Source organism: Castor canadensis, chromosome 9, assembly GCF_047511655.1.
Source record: "Castor canadensis chromosome 9, mCasCan1.hap1v2, whole genome shotgun sequence".
Taxonomy (NCBI): Eukaryota; Metazoa; Chordata; class Mammalia; order Rodentia; family Castoridae; genus Castor; species Castor canadensis.
Window position 1 is genome coordinate 367,931 of NC_133394.1, and position 19,402 is coordinate 387,332.

General features: G+C 38.2%; 1 protein-coding gene and 2 pseudogenes across 1 annotated transcript in view; all 3 read left to right on the top strand.

Moving 5' to 3' along the window:
- LOC141410827 (copper homeostasis protein cutC homolog pseudogene) overlaps window positions 1-9,747 on the top strand; it is a 30,413-nt pseudogene extending 20,666 nt beyond the window's left edge.
- Larp1b (La ribonucleoprotein 1B) overlaps window positions 1-19,402 on the top strand; it is a 112,806-nt gene that overhangs the window by 62,852 nt on the left and 30,552 nt on the right. Inside the window, 1 exon segment of the mRNA XM_074041151.1 lies at window positions 13,740-13,863. Coding sequence (XP_073897252.1) covers window positions 13,740-13,863 — 124 coding nt within the window.
- LOC141411180 (U6 spliceosomal RNA) lies at window positions 12,264-12,377 on the top strand (annotated as a pseudogene).

A 19,402-nucleotide genomic window follows, 5' to 3' on the forward strand; every position in this document is an offset into this window, starting at 1 on the left:
ATTTAGAATATCCAAGAAATTTAAAAATAGTTAGAATTATTATTACTCTGAAGCAAGGTTGCTAGATACAAAAAAATCAGCATTAAAAGCTATTTTTACAATTCTTCCAGCAACCAACAAAATGCATGTTTTAAAAACTCTTCTGCCTATAATAGCACCAAGAGGTATGCGGTAACCAGGACTCAGTCATAATAAAAGTGTGCTGAATACTTGTGAAGAACATTGTAAAACTTGATACATCTAAATACTGATGCTCTCTGTGTGGATTGGAAGAATCAGGATTGTAAAGGCTTTGGATTTCAGCGTCTTGGGTTTTGTTTTTGTTTTAGCAGCACTGGGGATAGAACCCAGAGCCTTGACCACGCTAGGTAAACACTCTACCACTGAGCCAATCCTCAGCCCTTCCTATTTTAAGACAGCATGTCTCTATGTAGCTCACGCTGGCCTCAGACTTGGGATACTCCTTTCTCTGCATCCCAAGTTCTGGGATTACAGATGTATATTACCATGACACACCTGGCTAATCCTCAACAACTTTTTTTTTTTTCAGCTTGAATTCAAGCCCTTCACCTTGAGCCACTCCACCAGCCCTGTTTTTGTGGTGGATTTTTCAAGATAGGGTCTTGTGAACTATTTGCCTGGGCTGATTTCGAACCTGGATCCTCCTGATCTCTGTCTTCTGAGTAGCTAGGATTACAGGCATGAGCCACCAGCACCCAGCTAAACCTCAACATCTTAATCTATAAATTCACAGCAACCCTACTTCTTATCCGAGGAAAATGTCCCCCTTTTTTTCATTTTTTGTGCATTTGCTAATGGGTTTCAGTATAACATTTTCATACTTGTATATAATGTATTTTGCCTTCTCTATAATTCCAAGATTTGTAAAAGAAATAAAGGCACTTTTAAAAGAAAGAGATAAATGTTGACTTGCTGTACCAGATATCAAGACTTTTATAAAGCGGTAATAACTCATTAAAATTATGAGCTGTTGTTACAGCTTGTATAAATAATGTATGAGAATAAAGAAACAAGAACCCCTTGCTCCTGTAGATACTGGGTAAGTCACAGTTGATATGTTTCACAACAGTGGGTAAAGGTTTTTAACAATGATACTGAGTCAATAAAGTATTATATAGGAAAAAATGAAATTTGATTCCTGCCTCAAACCACATTTACATTGTTCCAGGTGAATTAGAAATCTAACTATGAGGGAGAACATAATAACACTTTTCTAACAAATATTTTCATGATCTAGGGGTAGGGAAGATTTTTTTCCCTGTAAATAAATGGAAAGGAAATTAATATCAAATTATAAATTTGATATTAAAATAATTATGTTCATTAAAGAATCTTGAAAGATAAAAGCACAGTTTACAAGTTAAGAGAATATAGTTGAAATATATGCAGCTGAAAGTGATTGTCTCGAATGTGTAAAGAATTCTTATGATGCATTAAAAATGGGCAAGGGTGCGGCAGCTGGGACACTCAAGGGAAACCAAAGGCGCTCGAGCAAGGAACACCTAGAGCATGAAGAGGCAGGGGGTTTCCTGCGAGCCGAAACTGTCGCGGATGCAGTCCGGAAAGGCTGGAGCAGCAGATGGATTTCTCATGGAAGTGTGTGTTGATTCAGTTGAATCAGCTGTGAATGCAGAAAGAGGAGGTGCTGGTCGGATTGAATTATGTTCTGGCTTATTAGAGGGAGGCACCACACCCAGTGTGGGTGTCCTTCAAGTAGTGAAATAGAGTGTCCAAATTGCAGTTTTTGTGATGGTTTGGCCATGTGGAGGTGACTTTTTATATTCAGATCGTGAAATTGAGGTGATGAAGGCCCACATACGATTGCCAAGCTTTATGGTGCTGATGGTTTGGTGTTTGGGGCATTGACTGAAGATGGACACATTGACAAAGACCTGTGCATGTCCCTTGTGGCTATTTGCATCCTCTGCCAGTCACTTTCCACCAAGCCTTTGACATGGTTCATGATCCAGTGGCAGCACTAGAGACCATCTTAACCTTGGGGTTCGAATGACTATTGACCAGTGGATGTGATAGTTTGGCACTAGAAGGGCTACCTCTGATAAAGCGACTGATAGATCAGGCAAAAGGCAGGATTGTGGTAATGCCAAGAGGTGGCATAACAGACAGAAATCTGCAAAGGATCCTTGAAGGTTCAGGTGCTACAGAATTCACTGTTCTGCTTGGTCTTCTAGAGACTCGGAAATGAAATTTCGAAATTCCTCTGTTGCTATGGGAGCCTCGCTTGCTAATTCAGAATATTCTCTAAAGGTAACAGATATGGCCAAAGTAAGGACTTTGAATGGTATTGCAAAGAATGTCCTGGTTTAGTCAGACCCCTCTGAGAGACATGGATATCAAAGTATGAAAAAAGAAGTATAATCAGCAATTCTCTGTGACACAGCTTTAATCTTCTCTGTTCAGGACAATCTTAAGTTTCACATGGTCATGAAGTATATTTCTGAGAAGAAAACAGAAATTGGAACAGATACATCACTTCCTTTTCTTAGTCTTGCCAGCCATTGTTGTCTTCATGGTTAAATGAATTATGCTTCTTCCACCGAAACTGATTAGTCAGTTTTCAGTGGAATTGATGAATGGGGAAAATTCAACTGCAAGGTATGAGTTCAAACTGCGACTTCAGGATCAATAGCAGTTATTTTGCCTTTTCATTTGTAAAATAAAGATTCTCATTCTAAAAAAAAATGGGCAAGGGCTGGAGGTATGAATTTTACATGGTGGAGTGCCTGCTTTGTAAGCTCAAAGCCCTGAGTTCAAACCCCAGTGTCCCCCCAAAAAAAACATACTTGGCAAAAGATTTTCTTGGGGTTTTGCAAAAGAAGAATTCCAAATGACTAATGGGCAAGTGAAAAATACTTAAGTTCAGTATTAAGCAGGGAAATGTAAACCCGTACCCTAGTGAGACGTGTTAAACAAACACAGCATTGCTTATAATCTCTGTTTCCTTTCTGTAATTCTCTGCTGTACATTTGTTTCCTTTTCTTGCTTTGGATTCAGTTTGCTCTTATTTTCTAGCTTCTTACAGTAGGCACCTGTGTCCTTCATTACTAAGACTATCCCTTTTACTCAGATATTGAAAGATACAGATTCCCCTGTGGTATTGCTTTAGTTGCAGCTAAGCAAATCTTATATGCTGGTTTTTACCATTCATTTTGAGTAACTTATAATTTCTTTGGGGATATTTTCTTTGGCTTATAGATTATTTAGAAGTATGTTTTAAAATGTTTATTATTTGGAGAGATTTAAAAATTTGTCCATAAAATCCACACTACCATCTGAACCATTTGAAATATGTAGTTTAGTTTGGAGCACTCTTGAAATATCCTTCTTGGATTTATAGTTTCATTTCCATTGAGGTTAGAGTGTATTTAGTAAAAAATACTTTATGTGTAGTCTGCCATGGTTGAACACTTCATGTACACATGAACATCACTTAGGATTTATAGCTTTTAGGTATGACCTGTACATGCCATGTGGTCAGGTGGTTTTGTGGCTGTCCAGCTCCTCCACGTCCTGCTGACTGTGTATTTCTTCCATGCACCATGAGAGAGGAGTGTTCAAGTCTTCAGCTGAGATTGATATTTGTCTGTTTCTCCCTTTAGAGGGGTTAGCTTTTGCTTAATTTATTTGTAGATCTTTTCAATGTGCTTGGATTTAGGATTGTTAATCTTTCACTAGATGAAATGACTCTGGTCATTATTGTTAGAAGTATCTTTAAGATATTGGGGTATCACGAGATACACAAAACAACTCAGAAGTCAACAGGCAGAGAAAAATTTACTTCTGCAGAAGGATGAAAGAGCAAGCACACGCAGTGGGGATTCACTTTGGTTTCTGATGTGATATTGCCCCTCCCCTGAATCGGGCAGGTTTTGGGTTCATAGTCTACACAGTTGGCTAATTGGAAAGAGGACATTGGGAGGGTGCTTTGAAGACCAAGAAGTTTAAAAGCTCAGGGAAGCAGTAACTGTTTTAGGCATCTAGTGGAATTTTGTCCGGCTGAGGATAACAACCCTTTGTTCTCAATAGAAACTTTTTCAGGTTAAGCAGAGTCCATGAAGTCACCATATGGGTAGTGAGTTAGTGTGACTAACATTTGTAACATGGTGGTTACTGATTAAACCCTTTGACAGAAAAAACCCAATCTAAGCTGATTCTCACAGTTATGAAATACGCCTCTTCATCTTTTTCACTTTTAATAGGCAATAACAAAACTTGATTCCCTCACCAACCTTGCTGCTATTGTCAAATCTTCCTACATACTCTATACCCATTCTAAAATGTCAGTATTTTTAGTTTAAACTGTCAGCTGTCTTTTAAGGAAATTGTGAAAAGAAAAAAAAATGTGGCCTTACATTTATCCTTTTAATTCCATTCTGTAATTTCAGTGTCTATCTGATTTCATTTGAAGAGCACTTTTAGCATTTATTACAGGGATGGTCAGCTGGCAGCTGTCATGTTTGCTTTCACCTTCCTCATAATGCCCTTACCCACCCTAGGTCAGTTTTTCTCTTTGTCATTTTAAGATGACATTCTCTCATCTTCTGCCTTTACTGTTCCTGGTGAGAAGCCAGTGATTATGGTGTTCTTGCTCATCTCTGTCTGCTTTCAAGACAACATCAAATGTCAGCAGTTTTGCTACAGTGTGTCCTCCACCCGACCTGTACTGAGGATTGAACCCAAGGTCTTGTGCATACTACTTAGGTAAGCATGCTACCACTTGAGCTATGCCTCTTAGTCCTCTTGGTGTGGCTTCTAATTTGACAAAACTGAAACTCTTGGGCCAGCAATTTGATGTTTTTTGTCAAGTTTGGGGAAATTTCAGCCATTAGTTCTTCAAAATTTGTTTTTGCTCCTTTTAATCATTTTTTATTCTGGGATTTCATGTTTGGATATTACCATTTGATGATGTATTAGGCTCTTGAGGTTCTTTGTTTTCTTTCTTTTTTCTTTATGTTCTGTGGATTGTAAAATATCAAACTGTCAAGTTCACTAACATTTGATTAGCACTGCACTCTATTTTTAAGCCCTCTAGGTATAAATTTTTCAGTTATAGAATTTCCATTCTTTTATAGTTTCCATTTTTTCTGCGGAAATTCCCTGTCTACTTAGTCATTAGGACCATATTTTCCTTATATGTTTGTTCATACATATTTATAATCATTGTCTTAAAGTCCTTAAAAATTCAACATTTGAGCTAGATATGGTGTTGAATGTTTTTAATCCCAACATTTGGGAGACTGAGGCAGGCGGATTGTGAGTTCAAGGCCAGCCTGAAGTACATAACAAGTTCCAGGTCAGTCTGGCTGAAATTGAGACTATCTCCAAAATAAAAATTAAAAAAAAAATCTCCAGCATTGAAAGATCTAGGGACAGTTTCTATTAACTGCTTTTGTTTCCATGACTATACATTACATTTTCAGTTTCTTTCCACAGTGAGTAATTTTAATGTTTTTAATCTGGAAATTATAGTATTATGTAGTGGAGTCTACAGACTATAGAGCCATACTCTACTGGATTTTCTTGTTCTGTTGGAATTACGTAGGCTTATTTTTGCTCTTTGTAAGGTCAAATCTGTGGAAAATCTGTCAAACTTGACAGGATGTAAGTTTCAAACTCTGTGTCTCCTCTGGATCTTGTCAGACTTTGTACTAGACTTTGCTAGAGTCTAGAGTAGGCCTTACTCTAATACGAACCTTATCCTGTAGCATGGCTCAGTTTAAAAGGCAAATCTCAGCTGAGTGTCCAAGTGTTGGTTGAGAAAGCTTTTAGTTCAGGAAACAACTTAGATTTCTTTTAAAGGCAAACTATTTTTCTGAGGAATAAAAGCTTTCTTAACCAACTTCATTGCTTTAATGAGACCTAAGTGTGTGCATTCTCTATTACAGAGGAATTTAACATTATTTGAGCCCTTTTAAGTTAAAAATTGGAGGATAGTCAAAATATTCTTTTTTCTTCCTTCCTTTGTCTTTTGCTTTGCAGCTCAGGTTGGCTTCCCTCCTCTTGATCCCTCTCTTAAGCTCCCAAGTGATGTGATCATAGGTATGTGCCACCACGACCATGCAAAATATCCCTAGTTCTGTTAAATCACCAGTAAAATAATACATGTGTTGTTTTATTCACCACCCTGTATCTTTGTTTTTTTTTTTTTTTTTTTGATAGTACTGGGGCTTCAACTCAGGGCTACACTTTGACCCACTGTACCAGTCCTTTTTTTGTGATGAGTTTTTTCGAGATAGGGTGTCATGAACTATTTGCCCCAGAAGACTATGAACTGTGATCCTCCTGATCTCTGCCTCCTGAGTAACTAGGATTACAGGCATAATACTTCAGTTAGTATTCCTCTATGGTCCTCAAGTTTTTTAAGCATATAAAGATATGGTAGAAATTATGGATGTTTAGACACTTTACTTTTCCAGTGGTCAGATTTTATCAAAACATATACATTAAGTTTTTATGTGCGTGGGCATTTCATTGCATTGCATCAGTGCACACATTTGTTGAGTAGAACAGCAGTGGCATTGCTGACAAGTGTAACAGTTATGGATTAGCATTGTGACAGTCTAAAGAGTATTTGGGTGGCTAGAATGGGATCTGGTTGTGAAAAGTCATGAAAGCTATACAGATATTTAGAAAAAAGAATATGATCAAATAGTGATTTGATAAGGTATAATCTAAATGAGACATAAGCCTAGATAAGAGTAGGGAAGCACAGAACCCGAATTAAAAGCCCATTTATGAACATCTTGGGGTGACGTGAAGTACTGAATAAAGGGGTAACATTAATTTTTTTTCAATAAATACTAACAGCTGATTATGTTGTAGGCCTTGTGAGAATGAAGAAGTGCAAAAATTGGTGAGAGATTTTGAAGAAACAATTTTGTAGTACCTGTATGATAGAAAACCCAGGAGAAAATGGTATTGAGGTCAGATTTGGAAATGGTGATAGGGTAGGGCATTTACTCATGTAAAATGTCTTTTATCCTCTCTCTAAGTTCCAGAGCTGATAAGATTCACAAATGCAGATTTTGGTGTTTATTTAGTATAGAAGGATAATTAAAACTGGAAAAATCATTGAACTTTTCAAGGTATTAAACTGAAGACAGAGTGAGTGAGAGAGACTGGAAGTCAACTAGTGGTCATTGGGAAAAAGTCAGGTGTGGTTATTTGTAATTTCATGGAAAAGCCAAGAAAATAAATAAATCTTTTCTGAGATTGTGAACTATAAATGAACATATTTGTCTCTCTTATAGGTTTAATCTGTCTTTCTGATGGCTTGGTTTTCTCAAGTCATGTTTATCCTTGAAAGATGAAAATGAAAAAGCATGGCTGAAGTGGTAGAACACCTGTCTAGCAAGTGCAAACCCCCGAGTTCAAATCCTAGAAACAAAAAAAAAATTTTTAAACCCTCACGGTTCACTGTCTGGTGCCACCAGACTCCCGTCACCATGAATAGGAGATGAGAACCTTGGCTGAAGGAAAGGCTTGCTGCTTCAACGTCTTCCTCTATTCATGGCAGCAGCATGAATTCCAGATAAACACACACTTTTGAGGACAAAGTAATTTTGTCACTGATTTTAGACCATCTTCCATATTAACAATATACATCTATGTCTTATTCTCTCTTACGTCTTTATTTTGAAATCTTCGGAAAAGTTGCAAGAATAATATAACACCAGTATGCCATTCACTTAGATCTAGCCATTAACATCTTACTGCCTGGCCTGTTTTGTGTATGTCTAATCAGGTAACATGCATGTGCAACTTCCCTGGATGATTTGAGAGTTAGCTGTTGGCATTATGCCTCTTTATCCAGAAGTGCATCTCCTACATACCTTTAATTATTAAATGCAGAAAGTTTCACATTATTAGAATTCTGCTTATCCAGTTGTCTCAAAATATCTTTTAAGATTTCTTTCTTTCTTTTTTTTTAATTGGCTCCAGCCAGGAACCGCACATTGCATTGAGGGCTAGGTAACTTCAGTGTACTTGCATTTAGAAAAGACCCATAGTATTTTTTTTTTTTTTTTTGCCTGTGATAACATTTTTGAAGAGTCCATGCCAGTAGCTTTGGATTGACCTGAATTTTCACACAAGTAGTTTCAGGAATCTTACAGGAACATTGTATATGTGAGTATGTGATGCAGTCTCTTCAGCAGGTATATAAATGATTGATGGGTCAGGACTGATGATTTGGTCATTTGGTGATGATGATGGCAACCAGATTTCTTTGTTGTAAAGGTGCCTTTCTCTCTTTGTAATTAACAAGTAATCTTTAGAGTGATATTTGAAACTTTTTTCCCCAATAGCATGTATTCAGGGTTTTGGCTTTTTTTTTTTAGCTTTCAGTGACAGTTTTTTGCCTGAATCAGTTACAGTGTTTATTCCAAAATGGTGATTTTTATTTATGTTATTCCTTCTACATTGACTAATCAGCATAATTCTGCAAAGAACTTTCCACTCCATGTTTTATTTTTGCATTTTATTTATTTCTTTATTTTAGTGCCAGTCTGGACTCTGGAATAGATTCTCACCTGTTCTTGTCCTTACTCATTTTGATGTTTCAGCTGTCTCAATTCTGGTCAGGATAGAACCTTTCTGGCACATCTGGTGTATTCTCATCTGTTTAGCACCTTCACACAGCATGGCACAATGTGGCACGCTTATCCTTTTCCTTGTCTGTATGTCTGTGTTGTGATAAAGCATAGCTAAAATTAAATTTTATCATTTGCGTCATTTTTAAAGGTACAATTTCTGCTTGCTTTTTAAATGTGGCCCTCCCTGGTCCTATCTTTGGCCTACTTCTCCTATTTGATAACTTGTTTATAAGTGTTAGAAATCTACCCATAGGTTTTAATCATTACATAAATGCAGTGACGCCAAGTGTCTTGGTGGGACTCTATAACTACATAGCCAGGAGCCTATTAAATTCATATTTCTCAAGCTGTATAGGTATCTCACTTATATTCTAGCTCTCGTTTTAAAAAAAAATTAAGGAAGATATACCCCAAAATTGTTCCTTATTTTGTCATCTTCTCCTAACTAACACTCAGCTTGTAGTTTGCCACTGGGTCCTGTTAGGCCTTTCCTGTGTATTCCTTCTGTCACATCCTCTCTCCAAGGGTTTCTTACAGCAGGTACTTGACTCCAGTTCATCCTACAGGCAGGTCTCCACCTTTACTCTTGTGAGAATGCGCTTTTCTCCTCACATACTACTCTTCAGTACAAGAAGCAGTGTTACTGTTTCTTCTGTGCTAGCTTCATTTTCAGTCATGTTTTCTCCATGTGGCAGCAATGATGGCCACAGACAGTTTCAAGTTTGTGGTATTTTTAAGGAAGTGATTCCTAGGGAAAGAACACCGTCCTTTATCTTTCTAAAGTATAAACCATTTCCCTGTTTTTCTTAATGCTTAATCCCTCATGTACCCTGCCCCAGGATAAAGTTCAGTTCTTTGTCAGTGAGAATTCACAGATTGTCTCTCCTGTGTCTTCATTGTGGTGCTTCTTTGGGCTCTGAAATTCATGTCCATCAGTACCAAAGTACACACACTGTCTCCTCTGCCTGCAGTGTCTTTTCACACTGCTTTCTTGCCAAACTTTTCATTCTTTATACAGCAAAATCCAGTTCAGATATTACTCTTCCAGGAAATGCTTCTTTGATAGCTTTCATGTTCATCTACCCCAGAAAAATCACTCTCCTACCTTTTCCTTTTCTTTTTTAAGAGAGGATCTCGAAGTAGCCGGGATGTCCTTGAACTCAAGATTCCTGCCTCAGCTTCCCAAGCAGCTGGAATTATATTCTTTTGCCTGGCTAAAAGAATATTTTTAAAGAACTTATGAGACTAATGGGTCAGAAATCAGAATTCTAAAACCAGAAAGGGACCTCTAGTAAACCTTCCAAACTTTGGGAACTCTGAGGAGCCAAACCCCAGAAATCAGGGTGAGGAAAAGACCTGCTTTCAGCAAAATCAGCTTATAAGATTTGATGATGATTTGGTGATCCATTTAACCATCTTCCTGAAGCAAAAAGAAGTCCTTTCTGGAGGAAAATAACATACTAAGCCTCAAATTTTCAATAGTAGTATTTGGTCCTCAAAAACAAATCAGTAATGTGAGAAGACGAGATGATGGGATAGAAAACAGAAGTAGACTCAGGGACACAATGCAGTAGAGTTATTGAATAAACTTTAGATGAGTTATTTCAATGTGCATATAAAAGTATGGAAAATTTTATTTTAATGAATAAAAGGATGGAAGATTTCTGCAGAGAATTTGAAACTCAAAAAATAATAAATTGAAAATTCCAGAACTGGAAAGTTTGATAATTGAGTGCAGTGGCTGTGTTTGAAGAGAAGAGTAGAAGAGAACAGCTAAGAGAACTGCTGAACTGAAAGATGGGTTAAAAGAAAGTGCAGAGCAAAAGGAGGAGGCTGTAGAAAAGAGTGCAAGGCATAGGAGGTGCAGTCCAAGGGTTAGTGTACATGTCATGGAGTCTGAGAAGAAAAGATAGAAGTAATATTTGAAGAGGTTATGGCTGGGAATTTATCAAAACTGATGAAATTAGAAAGGGACAAATTCAAGCCCTAAAATCACAAAGAAGACAAATGCAAAGAAAACTATATCAAGGCCATGATTACAAACTACTGCTGACAAAAGCTAGAGAGAAGAGACAGATTTTAAGTCTTAGTAGGGTTCACGGCTAACTTGTCCTCAGTGATATTGGAGGCAGCAAACAATGAGCGATGCTGTTGGCAGTGCTGCGCACAGAGAAGGTCACACTCAGGAGCAAACAAGGTCCAGCAGGCCTCCTGTCCTTAGCTTGCTTTCCTAGCCCTTCCCTGCTGCCACAGAGAGGGCTGACACAGTGTGCAGGCCTCCAGAACTACACCTGTCGGCTTTGCTGTAGGAATAAAGAGCGGGAATGTTTATATGTTTATTTTTTTTCCTTTTATCATTTTTACATTACTTACATGTGTATACATTGTTTAGGCCACCTCCTCCTCCCCCACCCTGTTTATATGTTTATAACACATTTCTTTCTGGTAAGAAAAACCCAGGATACACTGAAATCTTTTTGAATAAATTCCAGCTTTTGGCCAAACATGACTCTTGTTTTTTCTTTCCTTTTTAGTTTTTTTTGAGACTGTGTCTTGCTACATGGCCCATGCTACCCTTGAACTCCTGATCCTCCTGCCTCTGACTCCCAAGTGCTAGGAGTGAAGGCATATACCTGGCTTAAAACAAGACTGTTTGCAAGAATAAGTCCTTAAAAATGCTAATGCATGGCTCAGAAATCTAGATAGTAAGGGAATTATATATAACATTCTTTGAGTGTAGGTAAATTAAATATGTAGAAATTTAACTCCCAATATGGCTATTTAAGGATAAAATAAAAACTTAAAAGATAAAAGAAAAAATGGTTTAGATGTGACTCAATTCATCATAGACTTATCACAACACTCCTAAACATCATGGACAGAAAAGAAAAGGGTTAAAAAAAGAAAGAAAGTGGAAATTTTCTCCTTTCTATCCAGTCTCAAACTTGCATTTGGCCCGAAAGTAGAAAAGGACTAGAAATGGTTAAGTGCCAGGGTGTGCAATGGACTTTTCCTTGTAGGATGAGAGACAGTTAACATCCCGAGTTACCACTTCACTTTGCTTTCAAGATAGGTGAAATTTGTGGTATATAAATTAAATAATAAAGATTCCAATAAACTGGTGTGAAAGAAAACACTAACGGCTTTTTTAGGTAGAGGAAAATGGTTCCAGAGAGAAGCTTGGAGAAACGGGAAGGATGAAGAATGATGGGAAAGAAGGGCAAACATTCAGGTAGATGCAAACAGCTTCTGGCACTACACACAGCAGAACCCATTGTACTGCACATGCTAGGCAAGCACTTTACCACTGAGCTACACTCCCCACCTCCCAGCCCAAGAAAGTTTTTTTTTTCCTTATGGTGCTGGAGTTTGAACTCAGGGCCTACACCTTGAGCCACTCACTCCACTAGCCTTTTTTTGTAATGGGTTTTTTCGAGATAGGGTCTCTCAAACTATTTGCCCTGGCTCGCTTTAAGCCACGATTCTCCTGATCTCTACCTCTAGAGTAGCTAGGATTACAGGGGTGAACCACCGGCGCCTGGCTAGAATCTTTTTTTCTTTTTTCTGGGTCTCATACATGCTAAGCAAGTGCCCTACCACACTCCCAACCACTGTTCAAGGCTTTGCGTGCTTGCATTGGCAGCGCATGTGCTAAAATGGGAACGGCACAGAGTAGATTAGCAATGCATATGGCCCCTGCTCAAGGATGGCGTGCAAATTTATGAAGTAGTCCATATTTTAAAAAAAGATTTTTAAAAGAAGTTTTAGTATAGAGGCAGGAACCAAAGTTATTACTTAGGGTACTTTAAAACAAACAAGGTTGATCATAGTCTAAAAAGACTAACAGCCTAATAAAAGGTGTGAGTTGGCAAGTAGCTGTCTTGTCTGAAGACAGTAGAATCCTATGGCTAGTCAGTAACAGCAAGCTTTGGCAACTATTTACTTGGCTTACTTCCGTCTGACAGATACTCTTGTTATGGTCATTAACCTGCTTCAACCTCTCTGGTTACTGCCCAGGGAAGGCTCATTACCTATCAGTGCCACACAGTACAGATGTGAGCTGGGGGTGAGGGGGAAGTTACAAGTGGCAGATAGCAAGCAATCTCTTAAGCTCTGTCATTCCCACAGGCCAGACCAGCACTGGTAGTCTTTATGTACCATGGGCAGGTGACCTCCAGTAGAGAGTGCCTCCGCCTGTGTGGTAATACTCTGCACATTTGTAACCAGGCAGGGGGCATGCAGGTGACTATGTAAGAAAGACAGGAGGAGCCTCTAGGGCTGAGTCAGGGACGGGCCTGTTCTTCCTCCAAGCTAACAACTCAGACCTGCTGAGCTTCCCTGCTGCTGAGAAAGGTTTGGAAATGAACTTCCAGGGCCATCCAGATTTATCTTTTATCATGTGTATCCCAGTACTAGAAAATGAAGCAAAAAATTCTTGACTTGGTATTAAAGGTCTTCGGGTAGCTTTCTCCATCTTCCTTTCAGGCCTTCAGATGCCTCTTTTCTATACATATTTTCTCATCTGCTTAATTGTTTAAGCATCGCTTTGTCTAAGCTGTTGTCTTTGTTCATATTTCCTCACCTAGAAGTAGCCATTTAAGGTGGTTAAGTAATTCTCTCTTTTTCTAAATTCCCATCTTTCAAGACTGCTTTTGTCCCATCTCCTCTGTGGTAACCCCCTGAGTTACCAAATATCACTTTTCATATCTTACCTAATAATTATTGGTTTGTGTATACTTTTGTTTCCATCTAATTTAAAATTCCTTAAGGGCAGCATCATCGTTTTGGATTACTTTGTAAACTCTGTAATGCCTGGTGTCCTTGTATATAAATGTCCCCAAAAATAACTGATGGTCAGCACGTATGCTCATATAATGTTTTTAATTATGAAATATTCATAATATTTTAGGGTTCTTTGTGCCTCCTTTAGACTCTATTAATTGTTATTAAATATAATTCTAGGTTCTTTATTACAGCATCTTTTATATTTCACTGCAGTTAATCCCTGTTTTAAAAGCTCATTTTTTGAGGTTAGTATCAATTATTGTCTGTTGATTACTCTTTTAGGCAGTTTAGTAGTTAGATTCCTCCATTCTACTTCAGCAAGAAGTTGAGAACTTTAAGAAGCTAACTCTCATTAGTAAAGAGCAATTTGACAGCCTAACACCTGAACTTCCTTTTGAGCCAAACCACGAAGTTCCTGTAGCACCTTCAGAGTCCAGGCCAGGTATGTAACCAGCATTTCTGTCTGAATAGTGTTAAGGCCATTCTGAATTGCTTTAAAAGAGTGCTTCTTTTTTCTTTACTGTGGAAAAAGTTAGATATCTACAAAATACTAGCATTTAAAACCTCAACTTTTAAGTATTCTTTGATGAACTTGTAAACATTTTAGAGACTTGCAAATAGATTGTAAGTTTGGTGGTAGTAAACATAGGAAGTTGGAATCCCACCGTACTGAACAGGTAGAGTCACAACACCAAGTCAGGCTCAGAAACAGGCTTTCCTGAGCAGGCAGAATTGTTTCTTAATGTACCTGGTATGGTTTTGAGACCGTTGGAAATGTTCTCTTCTCTGCAATCTGTAGAATATACCACTAGAGTCAGCTTAGCTCTGCGTGAAAATAAATGTAAATACATTTGGGAGATTTGTAAATTGAATTTGACATTTCCAGGCGAGTGCAGCTGATTTTTTTTTAATAGTCTTTCTTGAAGATAGTTAAAAACAAAAAAAGGCTTAGGGCTGGAAGTGTATCTCTGCCTTAGCAAGCACAAAGCCCTGAGTTCAAGTGCCAGTACCACAAAAAAAAAAAAAAACCTTTCAAACACTTGCAGCAAAGTTGCGACACAGCAAACTGTAGTGAAAGTCCTTCAGCACTTACTACCTTATCTCCAACCTTGTTCCATTCCATCTTGACTCCGTCACTTCAACTCCCTCTGGATTATTTTTTTTTCTCTCATTCATTTTGTTCTCCCTCTGGACTATTTTGAAACAAACTCCCAATCATATTCAGATTTTCATCCCTAAAAGTTATTTCTGTTAGCACATAGATAACATCTATACCTAATAGTAATTCCTCAGTGTCAAGTACCTTGTGTTCATTTTCTTCATGTCTGTATGCACCAAGTTCTGACTGTTTTTCTCCTTACAATGCTTCTTACAATGTGCTGTTAAAGAATCTGGCTGCTTATCTTGTGGACTTTCTAACTTGTACAGTTTTCAGGTTAAATCCTGCAACCCAGGGTTCCATTTAACCTGTTTTCTGTCCTGATTTTTCTACTTGTTAGTTGGATAGAGGGTTGATTAAATAGAGATTCAAATTTTTGCAAGCACATAATATGTGATATATTGAATGCTACTTATTTATTTTGAGATGGGATCTCACTATGTTACCCAGGCTGGCTGCGAACATTTGTACTTAGCTGTCCTCTTTTCTCAGCCTCCCAAGGGGCTGGGACTACAGGAGTGTACAACTGTACCAGCTGAGAAATTCTTTTTTGATCGTTTTTGCAAAGCAGATGCTCTACTGCTTGAACCACACCTCCTGTTTGTTTGGATGGTTTAGCCATGCTGGAGATCAAACCCAGGACCTCCCTCTACTATCAAGCTATACTCATCAGTCCTATTGAATACTTTTACCAGGAGATACATTATTCCCCTTTCTCCCTCTTTTTTTTTACCAATTTGGATTTTTTTTTGGTGGGACTGAGGTTTGAACTCAGGGCTTCATGCTTGCTAGACAGGCACTCTGCCACTTGAGCCACTCCACCAGCCCTTTTTTGTGAAGGGTTTTTTCGAGATAGGGTACCAAACTATTTTCCGGGGCTGTCTTCAAACCGTGATCCTCTTGATCACTGTCCCTGAGTAGCTGGGATTGTAGGTGAGAGCCACCAGCACTTAAATTTTTCCTAGACCCGTCAGTTATTTAGAAGTGTTTTTGTTTAATACCTTAATTTGGTCATTTTCCTGATTTTTTTCAGTACTAAGGTTTGAACTCAGGCCCACACTTGACAGGCAGGTACACTACCAGTTGAGCCACACCTCCAGCCCTTTTTGCTTTAGTTATTTTTGAAATAGGGTGTTGCTTTTTGCTCAGGCCTGGTCTCAGACCACAATTCTGATCTCTGTCTCCTGAGGAGCTGGGAATATAGGGGTGAGATACTGCATCTGGTCTCCTATACCTTTCCTTTGAGGGAGAAGTTTAAGTTATCCACTTGAGACTTTTCTGATAAAAGCATTTAGTCCTATATATTCCCTTTTAAGCACTGCACTGGCTACATTACACAAATTTTGATATATTGTGTTTTAATTTTCATTTCATTCAAAATACTTTCTAAATTTTGTAAACTTTCTGGTTTAATCTGTGGATTATTCAGGAATGTATTGTTTAGTATCCAAGATAAGAAATGTCCCTGTCTTTTTGTCATCAGTCTTACTAATATGTAATTTAATTTTATTATCAGAGAACATACCTTAGGACCCATGGTGTTGCTCTGTCTTGGTGAATGCACCATGTGCAGTGCTTTTGAGAAGAATGCATTATTTCTGTTTGTGTTTTCTGGTAGTGTGGGGATGGAACACAGGGCTTCTGGCATGCTACTTAAGCATTACCACTAAGCTACACCCCATCCCCCTTGTGCCAGGCCTCTGTCTGTTTGTTCTTGTTTTTCTGGTAGTGAGGATTGAACTCATAAGTTCTCCATCATTTGAGCCACACTCCTAAGCCTTTTGGGTTTTGTTCTTTGTTGTTGAGATAGGGTGTTGCTAACATTGTCCAGGCTGACTTTGAGCTATCATCCTTTTGCCTCCACCTCCCAAGTAGCTGGATTACTGTTGTGCGCCACCATGTCTGGATATTAAGAGTGGTTTGTTTTTGGTTCTTTTGTTTTGTTTCGGTTTGGTTTGGTTTTTGTGGTACTGGGGCTTGAACTCAGGGCCCATACTTTGAGCCACTCTACTAGCCTTTTTTTTGTGTGTGATAGGTTTTATTGAGATAGGGTCTCACAAAATATTTGCCCAGGTTGGCTTTGAAACATGATCCTCCTAATCTCTTTCTCCTGAATAACTGGGATTACAGAAGTGGGCCACTGGCACCTGGCCTTAAGTTTTTTTTGAGTAGAGTGCTCCATAATGTCTGATTCAGTTCGTTATTTGATGCTGAGTTCTTATATCCTGGCTGATGTCTTGTTTGCTAGTTCTGTTTACTTATGAGAGGAAGGTTGAATCATCAGGTTTGCAGATTTGACTGTTCTGTCAGTTTTGCTTTGTTCATTTTGAAGCCCTTCCGTTAGGTATGTTACACTCGTAGGTTTATTGTGTATAGGTTTATCCTAATGGTGAATTGACCGTTTATCAACATTTGTCCTTCTTATCCCTGGTAACTTTCTTTGCTTTGAAATCTAGTTTGACACATTTTATGAAGCCAGTATTACACTTATCCCCAAACCAGGCAAAGACACCTCCAAAAAGGAGAACTATAGGCCAACCTCCTTAATGAACATTGATGCAAAAATCCTCAACAAAATAATGGCAAACCGAATTCAGCAACACATCAAAAAGATTATTCACCACAACCAAGTAGGCTTCATCCCAGGGATGCAGGGGTGGTTCAACATACGAAAATCAATAAACGTAATAAACCACATTAACAGAAGCAAAGACAAAAACCACTTGATCATCTCAATAGATGCAGAAAAAGCCTTTGATAAGATCCAACATCATTTCATGATAAAAGCTCTAAGAAAACTAGGAATAGAAGGAAAGTTCCTCAACATTATAAAAGCTATATATGACAAACCTACAGCCAGCATTATACTTAACGGAGAAAAATTAAAACCATTCCCTCTAAAATCAGGAACCAGACAAGGATGCCCACTATCTCCACTCCTATTCAACATAGTACTGGAATTCCTAGCCAGAGCAATTAGGCAAGAAGAAGGAATAAAAGGAATACAAATAGGTAAAGAAACTTTCAAAATAGCCCTATTTGCAGACGACATGATCCTATACCTTAAAGACCCAAAAAACTCTACTCAGAAGCTTCTAGACATCATCAATAGCTATAGCAATGTAGCAGGATATAAAATCAACATAGAAAAATCATTAGCATTTCTATACACTAACAATGAGCAAACGGAAAAAGAATGTATGAAAACAATTCCATTTACAATAGCCTCAAAAAAAAAATCAAATACCTAGGTGTAAACCTAACAAAGGATGTGAAAGACCTCTACAAGGAAAACTATACACTTCTGAAGAAAGAGATTGAGGAAGACGATAGAAAGTGGAGAGATCTCCCATGCTCATGGATTGGTAGAATCAACATAGTAAAAATGTCGATACTCCCCAAAGTAATCTACGTGTTTAATGCAATTCCCATCAAAATTCCAATGACATTCATTAAAGAGATTGAAAAATCTACTGTTAAATTTATATGGAAACACAAGAGGCCACGAATAGCCAAGGCAATACTCAGTCAAAAGAACAATGCAGGAGGTATCACAATACCTGACTTCAAACTATATTACAAAGCAATAACAATAAAAACAGCATGGTACTGGCACAAAAACAGACATGAAGACCAGTGGAACAGAATAGAGGATCCAGATATGAAGCCACACAACTATAAGCAACTTATCTTTGACAGAGGAGCTAAAAATATACGATGGAGAAATAGCAGCCTCTTCAACAAAAACTGCTGGGAAAACTGGTTAGCAGTCTGCAAAAAACTGAAACTAGATCCATGTATATCACCCTATACCAAGATTAACTCCAAATGGATCAAGGATCTTAATATCAGACCCCAAACTCTTAAGTTGATACAAGAAAGAGTAGGAAATACTCTGGAGTTAGTAGGTATAGGTAAGAACTTTCTCAATGAAACCCCAGCAGCACAGCAACTAAGAGATAGCATAGATAAATGGGACCTCATAAAACTAAAAAGCTTCTGTTCATCAAAAGAAATGGTCTCTAAACTGAAGAGAACACCCACAGAGTGGGAGAAAATAGTTGCCAACTATACATCAGACAAAGGACTGATAACCAGAATATACAGGGAACTTAAAAAACTAAATTCTCCCAAAACTAATGAACCAATAAAGAAATGGGCATGTGAACTAAACAGAACTTTCTCAAAAGAAGAAATTCAAATGGCCAGAAAACACATGAAAAAATGCTCACCATCTCTAGCAATAAAGGAAATGCAAATTAAAACCACGCTAAGATTCCACCTCACCCCTGTTAGAATAGCCATCATCAGCAACACCACCAACAACAGGTGTTGGCGAGGATGCGGGGAAAAAGGAACCCTCTTACACTGTTGGTGGGAATGTAAACTAGTACAACCACTCTGGAAAAAAATTTGGAGGCTACTTAAAAAGCTGGACATCGATCTACCATTTGATCCAGCAATACCACTCTTGGGGATATACCCAAAAGACTGTTACTCCAGAGGCATCTGCACATCCATGTTTATTGCGGCACTATTCACAATAGCCAAGTTATGGAAACAGCCAAGATGCCCCAGCACTGACGAATGGATTAAGAAAATGTGGTATCTATACACAATGGAATTTTATGCAGCCATGAAGAAGAACGAAATGTTATCATTCGCTGGTAAATGGATGGAATTGGAGAACATCATTCTGAGTGAGGTTAGCCTGGCTCAAAAGACCAAAAATCGTATGTTCTCCCTCATATGTGGACATTAGATCAAGGGCAAACACAACAAGGGGATTGGACTTTGAGCACATGCTAAAAGCGAGAGCACA